Below are 18,038 nucleotides of genomic sequence, written 5' to 3'. Positions count from 1 at the left end.
TGCACCATCTGCTGCTGCTGGATCCTCGTCTGGTGCATCTGCTGGCAGTGTGTGAAGGAAAGGGCTTATAAAACTAGTAGGGGTGTAGGGATTACAGACAACCATGAACCACATCAAACCTTTAGGTACTCCTTATTCAAGAACAAGTACAAATACAAACAACAATACTGTAGAACAACAGACTCCTTAACAATTTAACCACAAGTCATGTGTTGCAGCGCTATGCCGTCCATCTCAGCCCACCACGGGCTGCAATACGCACGGGCTCGCAGCCGGGCAGAGAGGCAGTACGCAATGCACAGATAGTTAGCTAACAGTAATGTGTAAACAGTTCTAATAGTTGACTAACTGACCTTCTCCATCAGGACTACAGGACCCATGGTGTGCTCACTGAGCAATGCATACCTGGTTCTGCTGCTGCTGCTGCTGCTGGCTCTGGGCCTGCTGCTGCTGCTGCTGCTGGTTCTGGTGCTGCTGCTGAAGTTGCTGGTTCTGGTGGTGCTGCTGCTGCTGCATCTGCTGCACCCTCAGCTGCTGCTGCGCCTGGAACTGCTGCTGGATGGCGGCGTTCTGCTGCTGCTGCTGTTGCTGCATGGCGTTCTGCTGCTGGACCTGCTGGAACTGCTGGAACTGGATGGACTGCTGCTGCTGTTGCTGCTGCTGCTGCTGCACCTGCTGCTGCTGCACCATCTGCTGCATGGGCATCTGTCCTTGTCCCCCTACTGCAGAGTGATGGAAGAAGAAGATGAAGGACAGACCCGATCTACGGCTCAGAACCAGTCGGAGGTCTGGAGCGTCAAATACACACAACGTGCCAAAGCAGAGACTGAAGATAAGACGGGTTCACCCAGCATCCACCCAACATCCACCCAGCATCCACCCAACATCCACACAACATCCACCCAGCATCCACACAACATCCACACAACATCCACCCAGCATCCACACAACATCCACACAACATCCACCCAGCATCCACACAACATCCACCCAGCATCCACACAACATCCACCCAGCATCCACACAACATCCACCCAGCATCCACACAACATCCACCCAGCATCCACACAACATCCACCCAACATCCACCCAGCATCCACACAACATCCACCCAGCATCCACACAACATCCACCCAGCATCCACACAACATCCACCCAGCATCCACCCAGCATCCACCTAGCATCCACAGCATCCACACAACATCCACCCAGCATCCACAGCATCCACACAACATCCACCCAGCATCCACCCAACATCCACCCAGCATCCACCCAACATCCACCCAGCATCCACAGCATCCACACAACATCCACCCAGCATCCACACAACATCCACCCAGCATCCACCCAACATCCACCCAGCATCCACACAACATCCACCCAGCATCCACACAACATCCACCCAGCATCCACCCAACATCCACCACACATCCACCCAACATCCACACAACATCCACCCAGCATCCACCCAACATCCACACAGCATCCACCCAGCATCCACCCAACATCCACACAACATCCACACAACATCCACCCAGCATCCACCCAGCATCCACCCAACATCCACACAGCATCCACCCAACATCCATACAGCATCCACCCAGCATCCACACAGCATCCACCCAGCATCCACCCAGCATCCACCCAGCATCCACCCAACATCCATACAGCATCCACCCAACATCCACCACACATCCACCCAACATCCACCCAGCATCCACCCAGCATCCACCCAGCATCCACCCAACATCCACCACACATCCACCCAGCATCCACCCAGCATCCACCCAACATCCACCACACATCCACCCAGCATCCACCCAACATCCACCCAGCATCCACCCAGCATCCACCCAGCATCCACCCAACATCCACCCAGCATCCACCCAACATCTACCCAGCATCCACCCAACGCTCTGACCAACACACACCACATGGAGGAAACACACTCACTGGCTTGTGGGTTTCCAGCCACCCCTGCCATGGCATGCTGGCCTATCTGCAGCTGCCCCATGGCCCCCATGCCACCCACTGGAGCCCCGGTGGGGCGAGGCCCCATGCCGATGGCGCCCGGGCCCCCTCCTACCCCTGTCAGGTTAGTCAGGGCATTCATGGGATCTAGCAGAAAGGTAGACAACAGATCTTATTACGCAGCTCCAACGTGCACAGCAGAAACCATGAACACCATGAGTCTGGTAGTGACGGGTCCAGCAGAGGACAGAACACGGCAAAGACAAGAACAAACAGAGACAAAGTCCACTTACCTGGACCTCCGAGTGTCTTCTTGTCTGTAAATCAGACACAAGTTATTAGAGCTGGGAAAAACATCCGTTCACCATCCCACTAATCTGTCTTTATTCTTTGATACCTGGGTTGCTGGATAATCAATGTAATCAATAATTCCTGCCAATGATCCTGATCTATTTGACTTCAGGACGTCTCTGACTACAGACATGCTGAACATCAAACATTCTACTGGATTCATTTAGAGATTTATAGAAGTTAAAGTCTCTAGAAGTGATGATTCATCTGGTTCCCTTCATGGTCTAGAGGTCAACAAGTTAACAACAATCAATACATCACAATATAGAACCATAATACTGATCAATATCAATACATATAGAACCACAATACTGATCAATATCAATACATATAGAATCACAATACTGATCAATATCAATACATATAGAACCACAATACTGATCAATATCAATAGATATAGAACCACAATACTGATCAATATCAATACATATAGAATCACAATACTGATCAATATCAATACATATAGAATCACAATACTGATCAATATCAATACATATAGAATCAGCACCCAGTATGGTGATAGTATTGATCGGGAGATGGTGATAGTATTGATCGGGAGATGGTGGTAGTATTGATCAGGAGATGGTGGTAGTATTGATCAGGAGATAGGTGGATCATCTCAGCCCTCATAAATAACGCTCCAAACTGACACTAAATGTTGGCGAGGAAAAACTGTCTTGTCCATCTTCAGAGGGGACCCTTGACCTCTGACCTCCAGGTCAGTGAATGTAAATGGGTTCTATGGGTACCCACGAGTCTCCCCTTTACAGACACGCCCACTTTATGATCATCACATGCAGTCCACTCCCATGTTGATAAGAGTATTAAACACTAGAGAAATCTCCCTTTAAGGCACATTTTGAACTGATGATAAAAATGACGCAATGCAATTAATTTGCAATTAATCACAATTAAATATTTAATTCGATTGACAGCTCCTAAATAGAATGAAATACACATTCAGGTCAAATACTTACGGATGTCTCTGAAGTGTATGATCAGCCTCGCCACCAGAGATAAATACTCCTCCTGGGGAAAAAAATAGTGCGATGTGTTTTAGAAAACCTTCATGAACAGGACCGTTATCCAGTCTTTACCAGACTGGCTCCCTGAAACCCGTCCTGACCCGGTACTCACTCTGGATTTGGCTTTGACATAAACGTGGTTCTCCATGTCGTTGCTCGACTTGGTGTGTGCGGTTCCTGCCTTCCTCATCGCCTCCTCACTGGAAGAAACACACTGATCAATACACTGACAACAGTTAGAACTGATCAATACACTGACAACAGCTAGAACTGATCAATACACTAACTACACTGAGTAGAGAGGTTACTAGAGTAGAGAGGTTACTAGAGTAGAGAGGTTACTAGAGTAGAGAGGTAACTAGAGTAGAGAGTAGAGAGGTTACTAGAGTAGAGAGTAGAGAGGTAACTAGAGTAGAGAGTGGAGAGGTTACTAGAGTAGAGAGTAGAGAGGTTACTAGAGTAGAGAGGTTACTAGAGTAGAGAGTAGAGAGGTTACTAGAGTAGAGAGGTTACTAGAGTAGAGAGTAGAGAGGTTACTAGAGTAGAGAGTAGAGAGGTTACTAGAGTAGAGAGGTTACTAGAGTAGAGAGTAGAGAGGTTACTAAAGTAGAGAGTAGAGAGGTTACTAGAGTAGAGAGGTTACTAGAGTAGAGAGTAGAGAGGTTACTAGAGTAGAGAGTAGAGAGGTTACTAGAGTAGAGAGGTTACTAGAGTAGAGAGTAGAGAGGTTACTAGAGTAGAGAGGTTACTAGAGTAGAGAGTAGAGAGGTTACTAGAGTAGAGAGTAGAGAGGTTACTAGAGAGTAGAGAGGTTACTAGAGTAGAGAGGTTACTAGAGTAGAGAGGTTACTAGAGTAGAGTAGAGAGGTTACTAGAGTACAGAGGTTACTAGAGTAGAGAGGTAACTAGAGTAGAGAGTAGAGAGGTAACTAGAGTAGAGAGTAGAGAGGTTACTAGAGTAGAGAGTAGAGAGGTTACTAGAGTAGAGAGGTTACTAGAGTAGAGAGGTAACTAGAGTAGAGAGTAGAGAGGTAACTAGAGTAGAGAGTAGAGAGGTTACTAGAGTAGACAGGTTACTAGAGTAGAGAGGTAACTAGAGTAGAGAGTAGAGAGGTTACTAGAGTAGAGAGGTTACTAGAGTAGATAGTAGAGAGGTAACTAGAGTAGAGAGGTTACTAGAGTAGAGAGGTAACTAGAGTAGAGAGTAGAGAGGTAACTAGAGTGGAGATTAGAGAGTAGAGAGGTTACTAGAGTAGAGAGTAGAGAGGTAACTAGAGTAGAGAGTACAGAGGTAACTAGAGTAGAGAGGTTACTAGAGTAGAGAGTAGAGAGGTAACTAGAGTAGAGAGTGGAGAGGTAACTAGAGTGGAGATTAGAGAGTATAGAGAGTAGAGAGGTAACTAGAGTAGAGAGTGGAGAGGTAACTAGAGTAGAGAGTAGAGAGGTAACTAGAGTGGAGATTAGAGAGTATAGAGAGTAGAGAGGTAACTAGAGTAGAGAGGTAACTAGAGTAGAGAGGTAACTAGAGTAGAGAGTAGAGAGGTAACTAGAGTAGAGAGGTTACTAGAGTAGGGAGTAGAGCGGTAACTAGAGTAGAGAGTAGAGAGGTTACGAGAGTAGAGAGTAGAGAGGTAACTAGAGTAGAGAGTGGAGAGGTAACTAGAGTGGAGATTAGAGAGTAGAGAGGTAACTAGAGTAGAGAGGTAACTAGTGTAGAGAGTGGAGAGGTAACTAGAGTAGAGAGTGGAGAGGTAACTAGAGTGGAGATTAGAGAGTATAGAGAGTAGAGAGGTAACTAGAGTAGAGAGTGGAGAGGTAACTAGAGTGGAGATTAGAGAGGATAGAGAGTAGAGAGGTAACTAGAGTAGAGAGTGGAGAGGTAACTAGAGTAGAGAGTGGAGAGGTAACTAGAGTGGAGATTAGAGAGTATAGAGAGTAGAGAGGTAACTAGAGTAGAGAGTAGAGAGGTAACTAGAGTAGAGAGGTAACTAGAGTAGAGAGTAGAGAGGTTACTAGAGTAGAGTAGAGAGGTAACTAGAGTAGAGAGTGGAGAGGTAACTAGAGTGGAGATTAGAGAGTATAGAGAGTAGAGAGGTAACTAGAGTAGAGAGGTAACTAGAGTAGAGTGGAGAGGTAACTAGAGTGGAGAGTGGAGAGGTAACTAGAGTAGAGAGTAGAGAGGTAACTAGAGTGGAGATTAGAGAGTATAGAGGTAACTAGAGTAGAGTAGAGAGGTAACTAGAGTAGAGAGTAGAGAGGTAACTAGAGTAGGGAGTAGAGAGGTAACTAGAGTAGAGAGTAGAGAGGTTACGAGAGTAGAGAGGTAACTAGAGTAGAGAGTGGAAAGGTAACTAGAGTGGAGATTAGAGAGTATAGAGAGTAGAGAGGTAACTAGAGTAGCGAGGTAACTAGAGTAGAGAGTGGAGAGGTAACTAGAGTGGAGATTAGAGAGGATAGAGAGTAGAGAGGTAACTAGAGTAGAGAGTGGAGAGGTAACTAGAGTAGAGAGTGGAGAGGTAACTAGAGTGGAGATTAGAGAGTAGAGAGGTAACTAGAGTAGAGAGTAGAGAGGTAACTAGAGTAGAGAGTAGAGAGGTTACTAGAGTAGAGTAGAGAGGTAACTAGAGTAGAGAGTGGAGAGGTAACTAGAGTGGAGATTAGAGAGTATAGAGAGTAGAGAGGTAACTAGAGTAGAGAGTGGAGAGGTACCTAGAGTGGAGAGTAGAGGTAACTAGAGTAGAGAGGTAACTAGAGTAGAGAGTAGAGAGGTTACTAGAGTAGAGAGTAGAGAGGTAACTAGAGTAGAGAGTAGAGAGGTAACTAGAGTAGAGAGGTAACTAGAGTAGAGAGGTAACTAGAGTGGAGATTAGAGAGGTTACTAGAGTAGAGAGTAGAGATTAGAGAGGATAGAGAGTAGAGAGGTAACTAGAGTAGAGAGGTAACTAGAGTGGAGATTAGAGGTTACTAGAGTAGAGAGTAGAGATTAGAGAGGATAGAGAGTAGAGAGGTAACTAGAGTAGAGAGGTAACTAGAGTAGAGAGGTTACTAGAGTAGAGAGGTAACTAGAGTAGAGAGGTTACTAGAGTAGAGAGGTTACTAGAGTAGAGAGTAGAGAGGTAACTAGAGTAGAGAGTGGAGAGGTAACTAGAGTGGAGATTAGAGAGTATAGAGAGTAGAGAGGTAACTAGAGTAGCGAGGTAACTAGAGTAGAGAGTGGAGAGGTAACTAGAGTGGAGATTAGAGAGTATAGAGAGTAGAGAGGTAACTAGAGTAGAGAGTAGAGAGGTAACTAGAGTAGAGAGTAGAGAGGTAACTAGAGTAGAGAGTAGAGAGGTTACTAGAGTAGAGTAGAGAGGTAACTAGAGTAGAGAGTGGAGAGGTAACTAGAGTGGAGATTAGAGAGTATAGAGAGTAGAGAGGTAACTAGAGTAGAGAGGTAACTAGAGTAGAGAGTGGAGAGGTAACTAGAGTAGAGAGTAGAGAGGTAACTAGAGTAGAGAGTAGAGAGGTAACTAGAGTAGAGAGTGGAGAGGTAACTAGAGTGGAGATTAGAGAGGATAGAGAGTAGAGAGGTAACTAGAGTAGAGAGTGGAGAGGTAACTAGAGTAGAGAGTGGAGAGGTAACTAGAGTAGAGAGTGGAGAGGTAACTAGAGTGGAGATGAGAGTATAGAGAGTAGAGAGGTAACTAGAGTAGAGAGGTAACTAGAGTAGAGAGTAGAGAGGTAACTAGAGTAGAGAGGTTACTAGAGTAGGGAGTAGAGAGGTAACTAGAGTAGAGAGTAGAGAGGTTACTGGAGTAGAGAGTAGAGAGGTAACTAGAGTAGAGAGTGGAGAGGTAACTAGAGTGGAGATTAGAGAGTAGAGAGGTAACTAGAGTAGAGAGGTAACTAGTGTAGAGAGTGGAGAGGTAACTAGAGTGGAGATTAGAGAGGATAGAGAGTAGAGAGGTAACTAGAGTAGAGAGTGGAGAGGTAACTAGAGTAGAGAGTGGAGAGGTAACTAGAGTGGAGATTAGAGAGTATAGAGAGTAGAGAGGTAACTAGAGTAGAGAGTAGAGAGGTTACTAGAGTAGAGAGTAGAGAGGTAACTAGAGTAGAGAGTGGAGAGGTAACTAGAGTAGAGAGTAGAGAGGTAACTAGAGTAGAGAGTGGAGAGGTAACTAGAGTAGAGAGTAGAGAGGTAACTAGAGTAGAGAGGTAACTAGAGTAGAGAGTAGAGAGGTAACTAGAGTAGAGAGTAGAGAGGTAACTAGAGTAGAGAGTGGAGAGGTAACTAGAGTAGAGAGTAGAGAGGTTACTAGAGTAGAGAGTAGAGAGGTAACTAGAGTAGAGAGTAGAGAGGTAACTAGAGTAGAGAGTAGAGAGGTAACTAGAGTAGAGAGTGGAGAGGTAACTAGAGTGGAGATTAGAGAGTATAGAGAGTAGAGAGGTAACTAGAGTAGCGAGGTAACTAGAGTAGAGAGTGGAGAGGTAACTAGAGTGGAGATTAGAGAGTATAGAGAGTAGAGAGGTAACTAGAGTAGAGAGGTAACTAGAGTAGAGAGTGGAGAGGTAACTAGAGTAGAGAGTAGAGAGGTAACTAGAGTAGAGAGTGGAGAGGTAACTAGAGTAGAGAGTGGAGAGGTAACTAGAGTGGAGATTAGAGAGTATAGAGAGTAGAGAGGTAACTAGAGTAGAGAGGTAACTAGAGTAGAGAGTAGTAACTAGAGTAGAGAGGTTACTAGAGTAGGGAGTAGAGAGGTAACTAGAGTAGAGAGTAGAGAGGTTACTAGAGTAGAGAGTGGAGAGGTAACTAGAGTGGAGATTAGAGAGTAGAGAGGTAACTAGAGTAGAGAGGTAACTAGTGTAGAGAGTGGAGAGGTAACTAGAGTGGAGATTAGAGAGGATAGAGAGTAGAGAGGTAACTAGAGTAGAGAGTGGAGAGGTAACTAGAGTAGAGAGTGGAGAGGTAACTAGAGTGGAGATTAGAGAGTATAGAGAGTAGAGAGGTAACTAGAGTAGAGAGTAGAGAGGTTACTAGAGTAGAGAGTAGAGAGGTAACTAGAGTAGAGAGTGGAGAGGTAACTAGAGTAGAGAGTAGAGAGGTAACTAGAGTAGAGAGTGGAGAGGTAACTAGAGTAGAGAGTAGAGAGGTAACTAGAGTAGAGAGGTAACTAGAGTAGAGAGTAGAGAGGTAACTAGAGTAGAGAGTAGAGAGGTAACTAGAGTAGAGAGTGGAGAGGTAACTAGAGTAGAGAGTAGAGAGGTAACTAGAGTAGAGAGTAGAGAGGTTACTAGAGTAGAGAGTAGAGAGGTAACTAGAGTAGAGAGTAGAGAGGTAACTAGAGTAGAGAGTAGAGAGGTAACTAGAGTAGAGAGTGGAGAGGTAACTAGAGTAGAGAGTAGAGAGGTAACTAGAGTAGAGAGTGGAGAGGTAACTAGAGTAGAGAGTGGAGAGGTTACTAGAGTAGAGAGTGGAGAGGTTACTAGAGTAGAGAGTAGAGAGGTTACTAGAGTAGAGAGTAGAGAGGTAACTAGAGTAGAGAGTGGAGAGGTAACTAGAGTAGAGAGTGGAGAGGTTACTAGAGTAGAGAGTAGAGAGGTAACTAGAGTAGAGAGTAGAGAGGTTACTAGAGTAGAGAGTAGAGGTAACTAGAGTAGAGAGTGGAGAGGTAACTAGAGTGGAGATTAGAGAGGATAGAGAGTAGAGAGGTAACTAGAGTAGAGAGTGGAGAGGTAACTAGAGTAGAGAGTGGAGAGGTAACTAGAGTAGAGAGTGGAGAGGTAACTAGAGTGGAGATTAGAGAGGTAACTAGAGTAGAGAGTAGAGAGGTAACTAGAGTGGAGATTAGAGAGGTAACTAGAGTAGAGAGTAGAGAGGTAACTAGAGTAGAGAGTAGAGAGGTAACTAGAGTAGAGAGTGGAGAGGTAACTAGAGTAGAGAGTAGAGAGGTAACTAGAGTAGAGAGTAGAGAGGTAACTAGAGTAGAGAGTGGAGAGGTAACTAGAGTAGAGAGTAGAGAGGTAACTAGAGTAGAGAGGTAACTAGAGTAGAGAGTGGAGAGGTAACTAGAGTAGAGAGTGGAGAGGTAACTAGAGTAGAGAGTGGAGAGGTAACTAGAGTAGAGAGTAGAGAGGTTACTAGAGTAGAGAGTAGAGAGGTTACTAGAGTAGAGAGTGGAGAGGTAACTAGAGTAGAGAGTAGAGAGGTAACTAGAGTAGAGAGTGGAGAGGTTACTAGAGTAGAGAGTGGAGAGGTAACTAGAGTAGAGAGTAGAGAGGTAACTAGAGTAGAGAGTAGAGGTAACTAGAGTAGAGAGTGGAGAGGTAACTAGAGTAGAGAGTAGAGAGGTAACTAGAGTAGAGAGGTAACTAGAGTAGAGAGTGGAGAGGTAACTAGAGTAGAGAGTAGAGAGGTAACTAGAGTAGAGAGTAGAGAGGTAACTAGAGTAGAGAGTAGAGAGGTAACTAGAGTAGAGAGTAGAGAGGTTACTAGAGTAGAGAGTGGAGAGGTAACTAGAGTAGAGAGTAGAGAGGTAACTAGAGTAGAGAGTGGAGAGGTAACTAGAGTAGAGAGTAGAGAGGTAACTAGAGTAGAGAGTAGAGAGGTAACTAGAGTAGAGAGTGGAGAGGTAACTAGAGTAGAGAGTGGAGAGGTAACTAGAGTGGAGATTAGAGAGGATAGAGAGTAGAGAGGTACCTAGAGTAGAGAGTGGAGAGGTAACTAGAGTAGAGAGTGGAGAGGTAACTAGAGTAGAGAGTGGAGAGGTAACTAGAGTGGAGATTAGAGAGGTAACTAGAGTAGAGAGTAGAGAGGTAACTAGAGTGGAGATTAGAGAGGTAACTAGAGTAGAGAGTAGAGAGGTAACTAGAGTAGAGAGTAGAGAGGTAACTAGAGTAGAGAGTGGAGAGGTAACTAGAGTGGAGATTAGAGAGGATAGAGAGTAGAGAGGTAACTAGAGTAGAGAGTGGAGAGGTAACTAGAGTAGAGAGGTAACTAGAGTAGAGAGTGGAGAGGTAACTAGAGTAGAGAGTGGAGAGGTAACTAGAGTGGAGATTAGAGAGGATAGAGAGTAGAGAGGTAACTAGAGTAGAGAGTGGAGAGGTAACTAGATTAGAGAGTGGAGAGGTAACTAGAGTAGAGAGGTAACTAGAGTAGAGAGTGGAGAGGTAACTAGAGTAGAGAGGTAACTAGAGTAGAGAGTGGAGAGGTAACTAGAGTGGAGATTAGAGAGTATAGAGAGTAGAGAGGTAACTAGAGTAGAGAGTGGAGAGGTAACTAGAGTGGAGAGTAGAGGTAACTAGAGTAGAGAGGTAACTAGAGTAGAGAGTAGAGAGGTTACTAGAGTAGAGAGTAGAGAGGTAACTAGAGTAGAGAGGTAACTAGAGTAGAGAGTAGAGAGGTAACTAGAGTAGAGAGTAGAGAGGTAACTAGAGTAGAGAGTAGAGAGGTAACTAGAGTAGAGAGGTAACTAGAGTAGAGAGGTAACTAGAGTGGAGATTAGAGAAGTTACTAGAGTAGAGAGTAGAGATTAGAGAGGATAGAGAGTAGAGAGGTAACTAGAGTAGAGAGGTAACTAGAGTAGAGAGGTAACTAGAGTGGAGATTAGAGAGGTTACTAGAGTAGAGAGTAGAGATTAGAGAGGATAGAGAGTAGAGAGGTAACTAGAGTAGAGAGGTAACTAGAGTAGAGAGGTTACTAGAGTAGAGAGGTAACTAGAGTAGAGAGGTTACTAGAGTAGAGAGGTTACTAGAGTAGAGAGTAGAGAGGTAACTAGAGTAGAGAGTGGAGAGGTAACTAGAGTGGAGATTAGAGAGTATAGAGAGTAGAGAGGTAACTAGAGTAGAGAGTAGAGAGGTAACTAGAGTAGAGAGTAGAGAGGTAACTAGAGTAGAGAGTAGAGAGGTTACTAGAGTAGAGTAGAGAGGTAACTAGAGTAGAGAGTGGAGAGGTAACTAGAGTGGAGATTAGAGAGTATAGAGAGTAGAGAGGTAACTAGAGTAGAGAGGTAACTAGAGTAGAGAGTGGAGAGGTAACTAGAGTGGAGAGTAGAGGTAACTAGAGTAGAGAGTAGAGAGGTAACTAGAGTAGAGAGTAGAGAGGTAACTAGAGTAGAGAGTAGAGAGGTAACTAGAGTAGAGAGTAGAGAGGTAACTAGAGTAGAGAGGTAACTAGAGTAGAGAGGTAACTAGAGTGGAGATTAGAGGTTACTAGAGTAGAGAGTAGAGATTAGAGAGGATAGAGAGTAGAGAGGTAAGTAAAGAGTAGAGAGGTAACTAGAGTAGAGAGTAGAGAGTAGAGAGGTTACTAGAGTAGAGAGGTAACTAGAGTAGAGGGGTAACTAGAGTAGAGAGTGGAGAGGTAACTAGAGTAGAGAGTAGAGAGGTAACTAGAGTGGAGATTAGAGAGTATAGAGGTAACTAGAGTAGAGTAGAGAGGTAACTAGAGTAGAGAGTAGAGAGGTAACTAGAGTAGAGAGGTTACTAGAGTAGGGAGTAGAGAGGTAACTAGAGTAGAGTAGAGAGGTTACGAGAGTAGAGAGGTAACTAGAGTAGAGAGTGGAAAGGTAACTAGAGTGGAGATTAGAGAGTATAGAGAGTAGAGAGGTAACTAGAGTAGCGAGGTAACTAGAGTAGAGAGTGGAGAGGTAACTAGAGTGGAGATTAGAGAGGATAGAGAGTAGAGAGGTAACTAGAGTAGAGAGTGGAGAGGTAACTAGAGTAGAGAGGTAACTAGAGTGGAGATTAGAGAGTAGAGAGGTAACTAGAGTAGAGAGTAGAGAGGTAACTAGAGTAGAGAGTAGAGAGGTTACTAGAGTAGAGTAGAGAGGTAACTAGAGTAGAGAGTGGAGAGGTAACTAGAGTGGAGATTAGAGAGTATAGAGAGTAGAGAGGTAACTAGAGTAGAGAGGTAACTAGAGTAGAGAGTGGAGAGGTAACTAGAGTGGAGAGTAGAGGTAACTAGAGTAGAGAGGTAACTAGAGTAGAGAGTAGAGAGGTTACTAGAGTAGAGAGTAGAGAGGTAACAAGAGTAGAGAGGTAACTAGAGTAGAGAGTAGAGAGGTAACTAGAGTAGAGAGTAGAGAGGTAACTAGAGTAGAGAGGTTACTAGAGTAGAGAGTAGAGAGGTAACTAGAGTAGAGAGGTTACTAGAGTAGAGAGTAGAGAGGTTACTAGAGTAGAGAGTAGAGAGGTAACTAGAGTAGAGAGTAGAGAGGTAACTAGAGTAGAGAGTAGAGAGGTAACTAGAGTAGAGAGTAGAGAGGTTACTAGAGTAGAGAGGTAACTAGAGTAGAGAGGTAACTAGAGTAGAGAGTGGAGAGGTAACTAGAGTGGAGATTAGAGAGTATAGAGAGTAGAGGTAACTAGAGTAGAGAGGTAACTAGAGTAGAGAGTGGAGAGGTAACTAGAGTGGAGATTAGAGAGTAGAGAGGTAACTAGAGTAGAGAGTGGAGAGGTAACTAGAGTAGAGAGTGGAGAGGTAACTAGAGTGGAGATTAGAGAGTATAGAGAGTAGAGAGGTAACTAGAGTAGAGAGTGGAGAGGTAACTAGAGTAGAGAGTAGAGAGGTAACTAGAGTAGAGAGGTAACTAGAGTAGAGAGTAGAGAGGTAACTAGAGTAGAGAGGTAACTAGAGTAGAGAGTAGAGAGGTAACTAGAGTAGAGAGTAGAGAGGTAACTAGAGTAGAGAGTAGAGAGGTAACTAGAGTAGAGAGTAGAGAGGTAACTAGAGTAGAGAGTGGAGAGGTAACTAGAGTGGAGATTAGAGAGTATAGAGAGTAGAGAGGTAACTAGAGTAGAGAGGTAACTAGAGTAGAGAGTGGAGAGGTAACTAGAGTGGAGATTAGAGAGTATAGAGAGTAGAGAGGTAACTAGAGTAGAGAGTGGAGAGGTAACTAGAGTAGAGAGTAGAGAGGTAACTAGAGTGGAGATTAGAGAGTATAGAGAGTAGAGAGGTAACTAGAGTAGAGAGGTAACTAGAGTAGAGAGTAGAGAGGTAACTAGAGTAGAGAGGTTACTAGAGTAGGGAGTAGAGAGGTAACTAGAGTAGAGAGTAGAGAGGTTACTAGAGTAGAGAGTAGAGAGGTAACTAGAGTAGAGAGTGGAGAGGTAACTAGAGTGGAGATTAGAGAGTAGAGAGGTAACTAGAGTAGAGAGGTAACTAGTGTAGAGAGTGGAGAGGTAACTAGAGTGGAGATTAGAGAGGATAGAGAGTAGAGAGGTAACTAGAGTAGAGAGTGGAGAGGTAACTAGAGTAGAGAGTGGAGAGGTAACTAGAGTGGAGATTAGAGAGTATAGAGAGTAGAGAGGTAACTAGAGTAGAGAGTAGAGAGGTTACTAGAGTAGAGAGTGGAGAGGTAACTAGAGTAGAGAGTGGAGAGGTAACTAGAGTGGAGATTAGAGAGGATAGAGAGTAGAGAGGTAACTAGAGTAGAGAGTGGAGAGGTAACTAGAGTAGAGAGTGGAGAGGTAACTAGAGTAGAGAGTGGAGAGGTAACTAGAGTGGAGATTAGAGAGGTAACTAGAGTAGAGAGTAGAGAGGTAACTAGAGTGGAGATTAGAGAGGTAACTAGAGTAGAGAGTAGAGAGGTAACTAGAGTAGAGAGTAGAGAGGTAACTAGAGTAGAGAGTGGAGAGGTAACTAGAGTAGAGAGTAGAGAGGTAACTAGAGTAGAGAGTAGAGAGGTAACTAGAGTAGAGAGTGGAGAGGTAACTAGAGTAGAGAGTAGAGAGGTAACTAGAGTAGAGAGTGGAGAGGTAACTAGAGTAGAGAGTGGAGAGGTAACTAGAGTAGAGAGTGGAGAGGTAACTAGAGTAGAGAGTAGAGAGGTTACTAGAGTAGAGAGTAGAGAGGTTACTAGAGTAGAGAGTGGAGAGGTAACTAGAGTAGAGAGTAGAGAGGTAACTAGAGTAGAGAGTGGAGAGGTAACTAGAGTAGAGAGTAGAGAGGTAACTAGAGTAGAGTAGAGGTAACTAGAGTAGAGAGTGGAGAGGTAACTAGAGTAGAGAGTAGAGAGGTAACTAGAGTAGAGAGGTAACTAGAGTAGAGAGTGGAGAGGTAACTAGAGTAGAGAGTAGAGAGGTAACTAGAGTAGAGAGTAGAGAGGTAACTAGAGTAGAGAGTAGAGAGGTAACTAGAGTAGAGAGTAGAGAGGTTACTAGAGTAGAGAGTGGAGAGGTAACTAGAGTAGAGAGTAGAGAGGTAACTAGAGTAGAGAGTGGAGAGGTAACTAGAGTAGAGAGTAGAGAGGTAACTAGAGTAGAGAGGTTACTAGAGTAGAGTAGAGGTAACTAGAGTAGAGAGTGGAGAGGTAACTAGAGTAGAGAGTGGAGAGGTAACTAGAGTGGAGATTAGAGAGGTAACTAGAGTAGAGAGTAGAGAGGTAACTAGAGTGGAGATTAGAGAGGTAACTAGAGTAGAGAGTAGAGAGGTAACTAGAGTAGAGAGTAGAGAGGTAACTAGAGTAGAGAGTGGAGAGGTAACTAGAGTGGAGATTAGAGAGGATAGAGAGTAGAGAGGTAACTAGAGTAGAGAGTAGAGAGGTAACTAGAGTGGAGATTAGAGAGGATAGAGAGTAGAGAGGTAACTAGAGTAGAGAGTAGAGAGGTAACTAGAGTGGAGATTAGAGAGGATAGAGAGTAGAGAGGTAACTAGAGTAGAGAGTGGAGAGGTAACTAGAGTAGAGAGGTAACTAGAGTAGCGAGGTAACTAGAGTAGAGAGTGGAGAGGTAACTAGAGTGGAGATTAGAGAGGATAGAGAGTAGAGAGGTAACTAGAGTAGAGAGTGGAGAGGTAACTAGAGTAGAGAGTGGAGAGGTAACTAGAGTAGAGAGTGGAGAGGTAACTAGAGTGGAGATTAGAGAGGTAACTAGAGTAGAGAGTAGAGAGGTAACTAGAGTGGAGATTAGAGAGGTAACTAGAGTAGAGAGTAGAGAGGTAACTAGAGTAGAGAGTAGAGAGGTAACTAGAGTAGAGAGTGGAGAGGTAACTAGAGTGGAGATTAGAGAGGATAGAGAGTAGAGAGGTAACTAGAGTAGAGAGTAGAGAGGTAACTAGAGTGGAGATTAGAGAGGATAGAGAGTAGAGAGGTAACTAGAGTAGAGAGTAGAGAGGTAACTAGAGTAGAGAGGTAACTAGAGTAGAGAGTGGAGAGGTAACTAGAGTGGAGATTAGAGAGGATAGAGAGTAGAGAGGTAACTAGAGTAGAGAGTGGAGAGGTAACTAGAGTGGAGATTAGAGAGGATAGAGAGTAGAGAGGTAACTAGAGTAGAGAGTAGAGAGGTAACTAGAGTGGAGATTAGAGAGGATAGAGAGTAGAGAGGTAACTAGAGTAGAGAGTAGAGAGGTAACTAGAGTAGCGAGGTAACTAGAGTAGAGAGTGGAGAGGTAACTAGAGTGGAGATTAGAGAGGATAGAGAGTAGAGAGGTAACTAGAGTAGAGAGTGGAGAGGTAACTAGAGTAGAGAGTGGAGAGGTAACTAGAGTAGAGAGTGGAGAGGTAACTAGAGTGGAGATTAGAGAGGTAACTAGAGTAGAGAGTAGAGAGGTAACTAGAGTGGAGATTAGAGAGGTAACTAGAGTAGAGAGTAGAGAGGTAACTAGAGTAGAGAGTAGAGAGGTAACTAGAGTAGAGAGTAGAGAGGTAACTAGAGTAGAGAGTAGAGAGGTAACTAGAGTGGAGATTAGAGAGGTAACTAGAGTAGAGAGTAGAGAGGTAACTAGAGTGGAGATTAGAGAGGTAACTAGAGTAGAGAGTAGAGAGGTAACTAGAGTGGAGATTAGAGAGGTAACTAGAGTAGAGAGTGGAGAGGTAACTAGAGTGGAGATTAGAGAGGATAGAGAGTAGAGAGGTAACTAGAGTAGAGAGTAGAGAGGTAACTAGAGTAGAGAGGTAACTAGAGTAGAGAGTGGAGAGGTAACTAGAGTGGAGATTAGAGAGTATAGAGAGTAGAGAGGTAACTGTCTGTATGAAGTGTGTAACTGAATGTTAGCAGCTAAAGATGTTAATAATATAATAATATAATAATATAATAATATAATAGGGTCTAGATTTACATTCAGTGTTAGTTTGTTAGTTTGTTAGTTTGATGTTCGCCGGATTAAAGAGTGGACCGGAGTCTTTCAGAGCATGTTCTCTGTCGGGTCCGTGGACCAGAGTTAACCTCACCTTTCACCAGTCTGTTCAGTTACCCGCTTTATAAACACGGCTAGCGGTAGCTTAGCCTAGCTTAGCCTAGCCTAGCCTAGCCTAGCCTAGCTCATTAGCAGTGATTTAGTCAGAAACACAACACAGAAGCTGAATATCTCACATCTGAGCGACGACTTTCTGTCGGAACTGCGGGCTCCTCCAGTCGCTGTCCGGTCCGGGGACCTCCATCACCGAGAGGAGATGAGAGATGGTTGTAATAGCGAGCTGTTTGAGCTGTTTGAGCTGTTTATGATGGTTCTGGTTCTACTGGAAGCGTTGAACGTTCCCTCTGATGCTCTTCCTCCTTCCGCTCACTGCAACACGGAGGCTGTGCTCTCTGTTGACACACACTACCGCCCCCTGCTGGACAAACACTACCGCCCCCTGCTGGACAAACACTACCGCCCCCTGCTGGACAAACACTACCGCCCCCTGCTGGACAAACACTACCGCCCCCTGCTGGACGAACACTACCGCCCCCTGCTGGACGAACACTACCGCCCCCTGCTGGACGAACACTACCGCCCCCTGCTGGACAAACACTACCGCCCCCTGCTGGACGAACACTACCGCCCCCTGCTGGACAAACACTACCGCCCCCTGCTGGACAAACACTACCGCCCCCTGCTGGACGAACACTACCGCCCCCTGCTGGACGAACACTACCGCCCCCTGCTGGACGAACACTACCGCCCCCTGCTGGACGAACACTACCGCCCCCTGCTGGACGAACACTACCGCCCCCTGCTGGACAAACACTACCGCCCCCTGCTGGACGAACACTACCGCCCCCTGCTGGACGAACACTACCGCCCCCTGCTGGACGAACACTACCGCCCCCTGCTGGACAAACACTACCGCCCCCTGCTGGACGAACACTACCGCCCCCTGCTGGACGAACACTACCGCCCCCTGCTGGACGAACACTACCGCCCCCTGCTGGACGAACACTACCGCCCCCTGCTGGACGAACACTACCGCCCCCTGCTGGACGAACACTACCGCCCCCTGCTGGACGAACACTACCGCCCCCTGCTGGACGAACACTACCGCCCCCTGCTGGACGAACACTACCGCCCCCTGCTGGACGAACACTAGCGCCCCCTGCTGGACGAACACTAGCGCCCCCTGCTGGACGAACACTACCGCCCCCTGCTGGACGAACACTAGCGCCCCCTGCTGGACAAACACTAGCGCCCCCTGCTGGACACATGCATACTACATTATATTATTAACCCTTCTGTGTTCGTGCCAGTTTGGTCTTTTTATTTGTTGTCCTATGCCGCGGCTCAATTTGCCGTGAGCTGGAATGAGCGGGAAACATGAAACTTGACACAATAACTGGAAATGATGTTCAAGTGCTTCTCAAGGAATATGAGCCCAATCGACCACATGGTGGCGCTGCAATTAACGCCCAAACACGCGATTTTGGAAAGGCCCTGCCCCGCACACCGTAAGTCCGATTGACTTGAAACTTGACAGACATGTGCAGCTCCGTGTGATCTACAATAAAGCCTCTGGG

General features: G+C 45.2%; 1 protein-coding gene across 1 annotated transcript in view; it reads right to left on the bottom strand.

Moving 5' to 3' along the window:
- Nucleotides 1-16,924, bottom strand: part of LOC141781571 (mediator of RNA polymerase II transcription subunit 15-like) — an 18,406-nt gene extending 1,482 nt beyond the window's left edge. Inside the window, exons 1-7 of the mRNA XM_074657384.1 lie at nucleotides 16,638-16,924; nucleotides 3,460-3,547; nucleotides 3,300-3,351; nucleotides 2,265-2,288; nucleotides 1,954-2,118; nucleotides 406-722; nucleotides 6-41 (exon numbers count right to left, since the gene is read on the bottom strand). Coding sequence (XP_074513485.1) covers nucleotides 6-41; nucleotides 406-722; nucleotides 1,954-2,118; nucleotides 2,265-2,288; nucleotides 3,300-3,351; nucleotides 3,460-3,547; nucleotides 16,638-16,705 — 750 coding nt within the window. The 5' untranslated portion in view covers nucleotides 16,706-16,924. The remainder of the gene's footprint in view (nucleotides 1-5; nucleotides 42-405; nucleotides 723-1,953; nucleotides 2,119-2,264; nucleotides 2,289-3,299; nucleotides 3,352-3,459; nucleotides 3,548-16,637) is intronic.
- Between the last annotated feature and the right edge of the window lie 1,114 nt (nucleotides 16,925-18,038).

Source organism: Sebastes fasciatus, chromosome 13 (genome assembly GCF_043250625.1).
Source record: "Sebastes fasciatus isolate fSebFas1 chromosome 13, fSebFas1.pri, whole genome shotgun sequence".
Classification (NCBI taxonomy): Eukaryota; Metazoa; Chordata; class Actinopteri; order Perciformes; family Sebastidae; genus Sebastes; species Sebastes fasciatus.
This window is presented reverse-complemented; position numbering and strand designations above follow the sequence as displayed.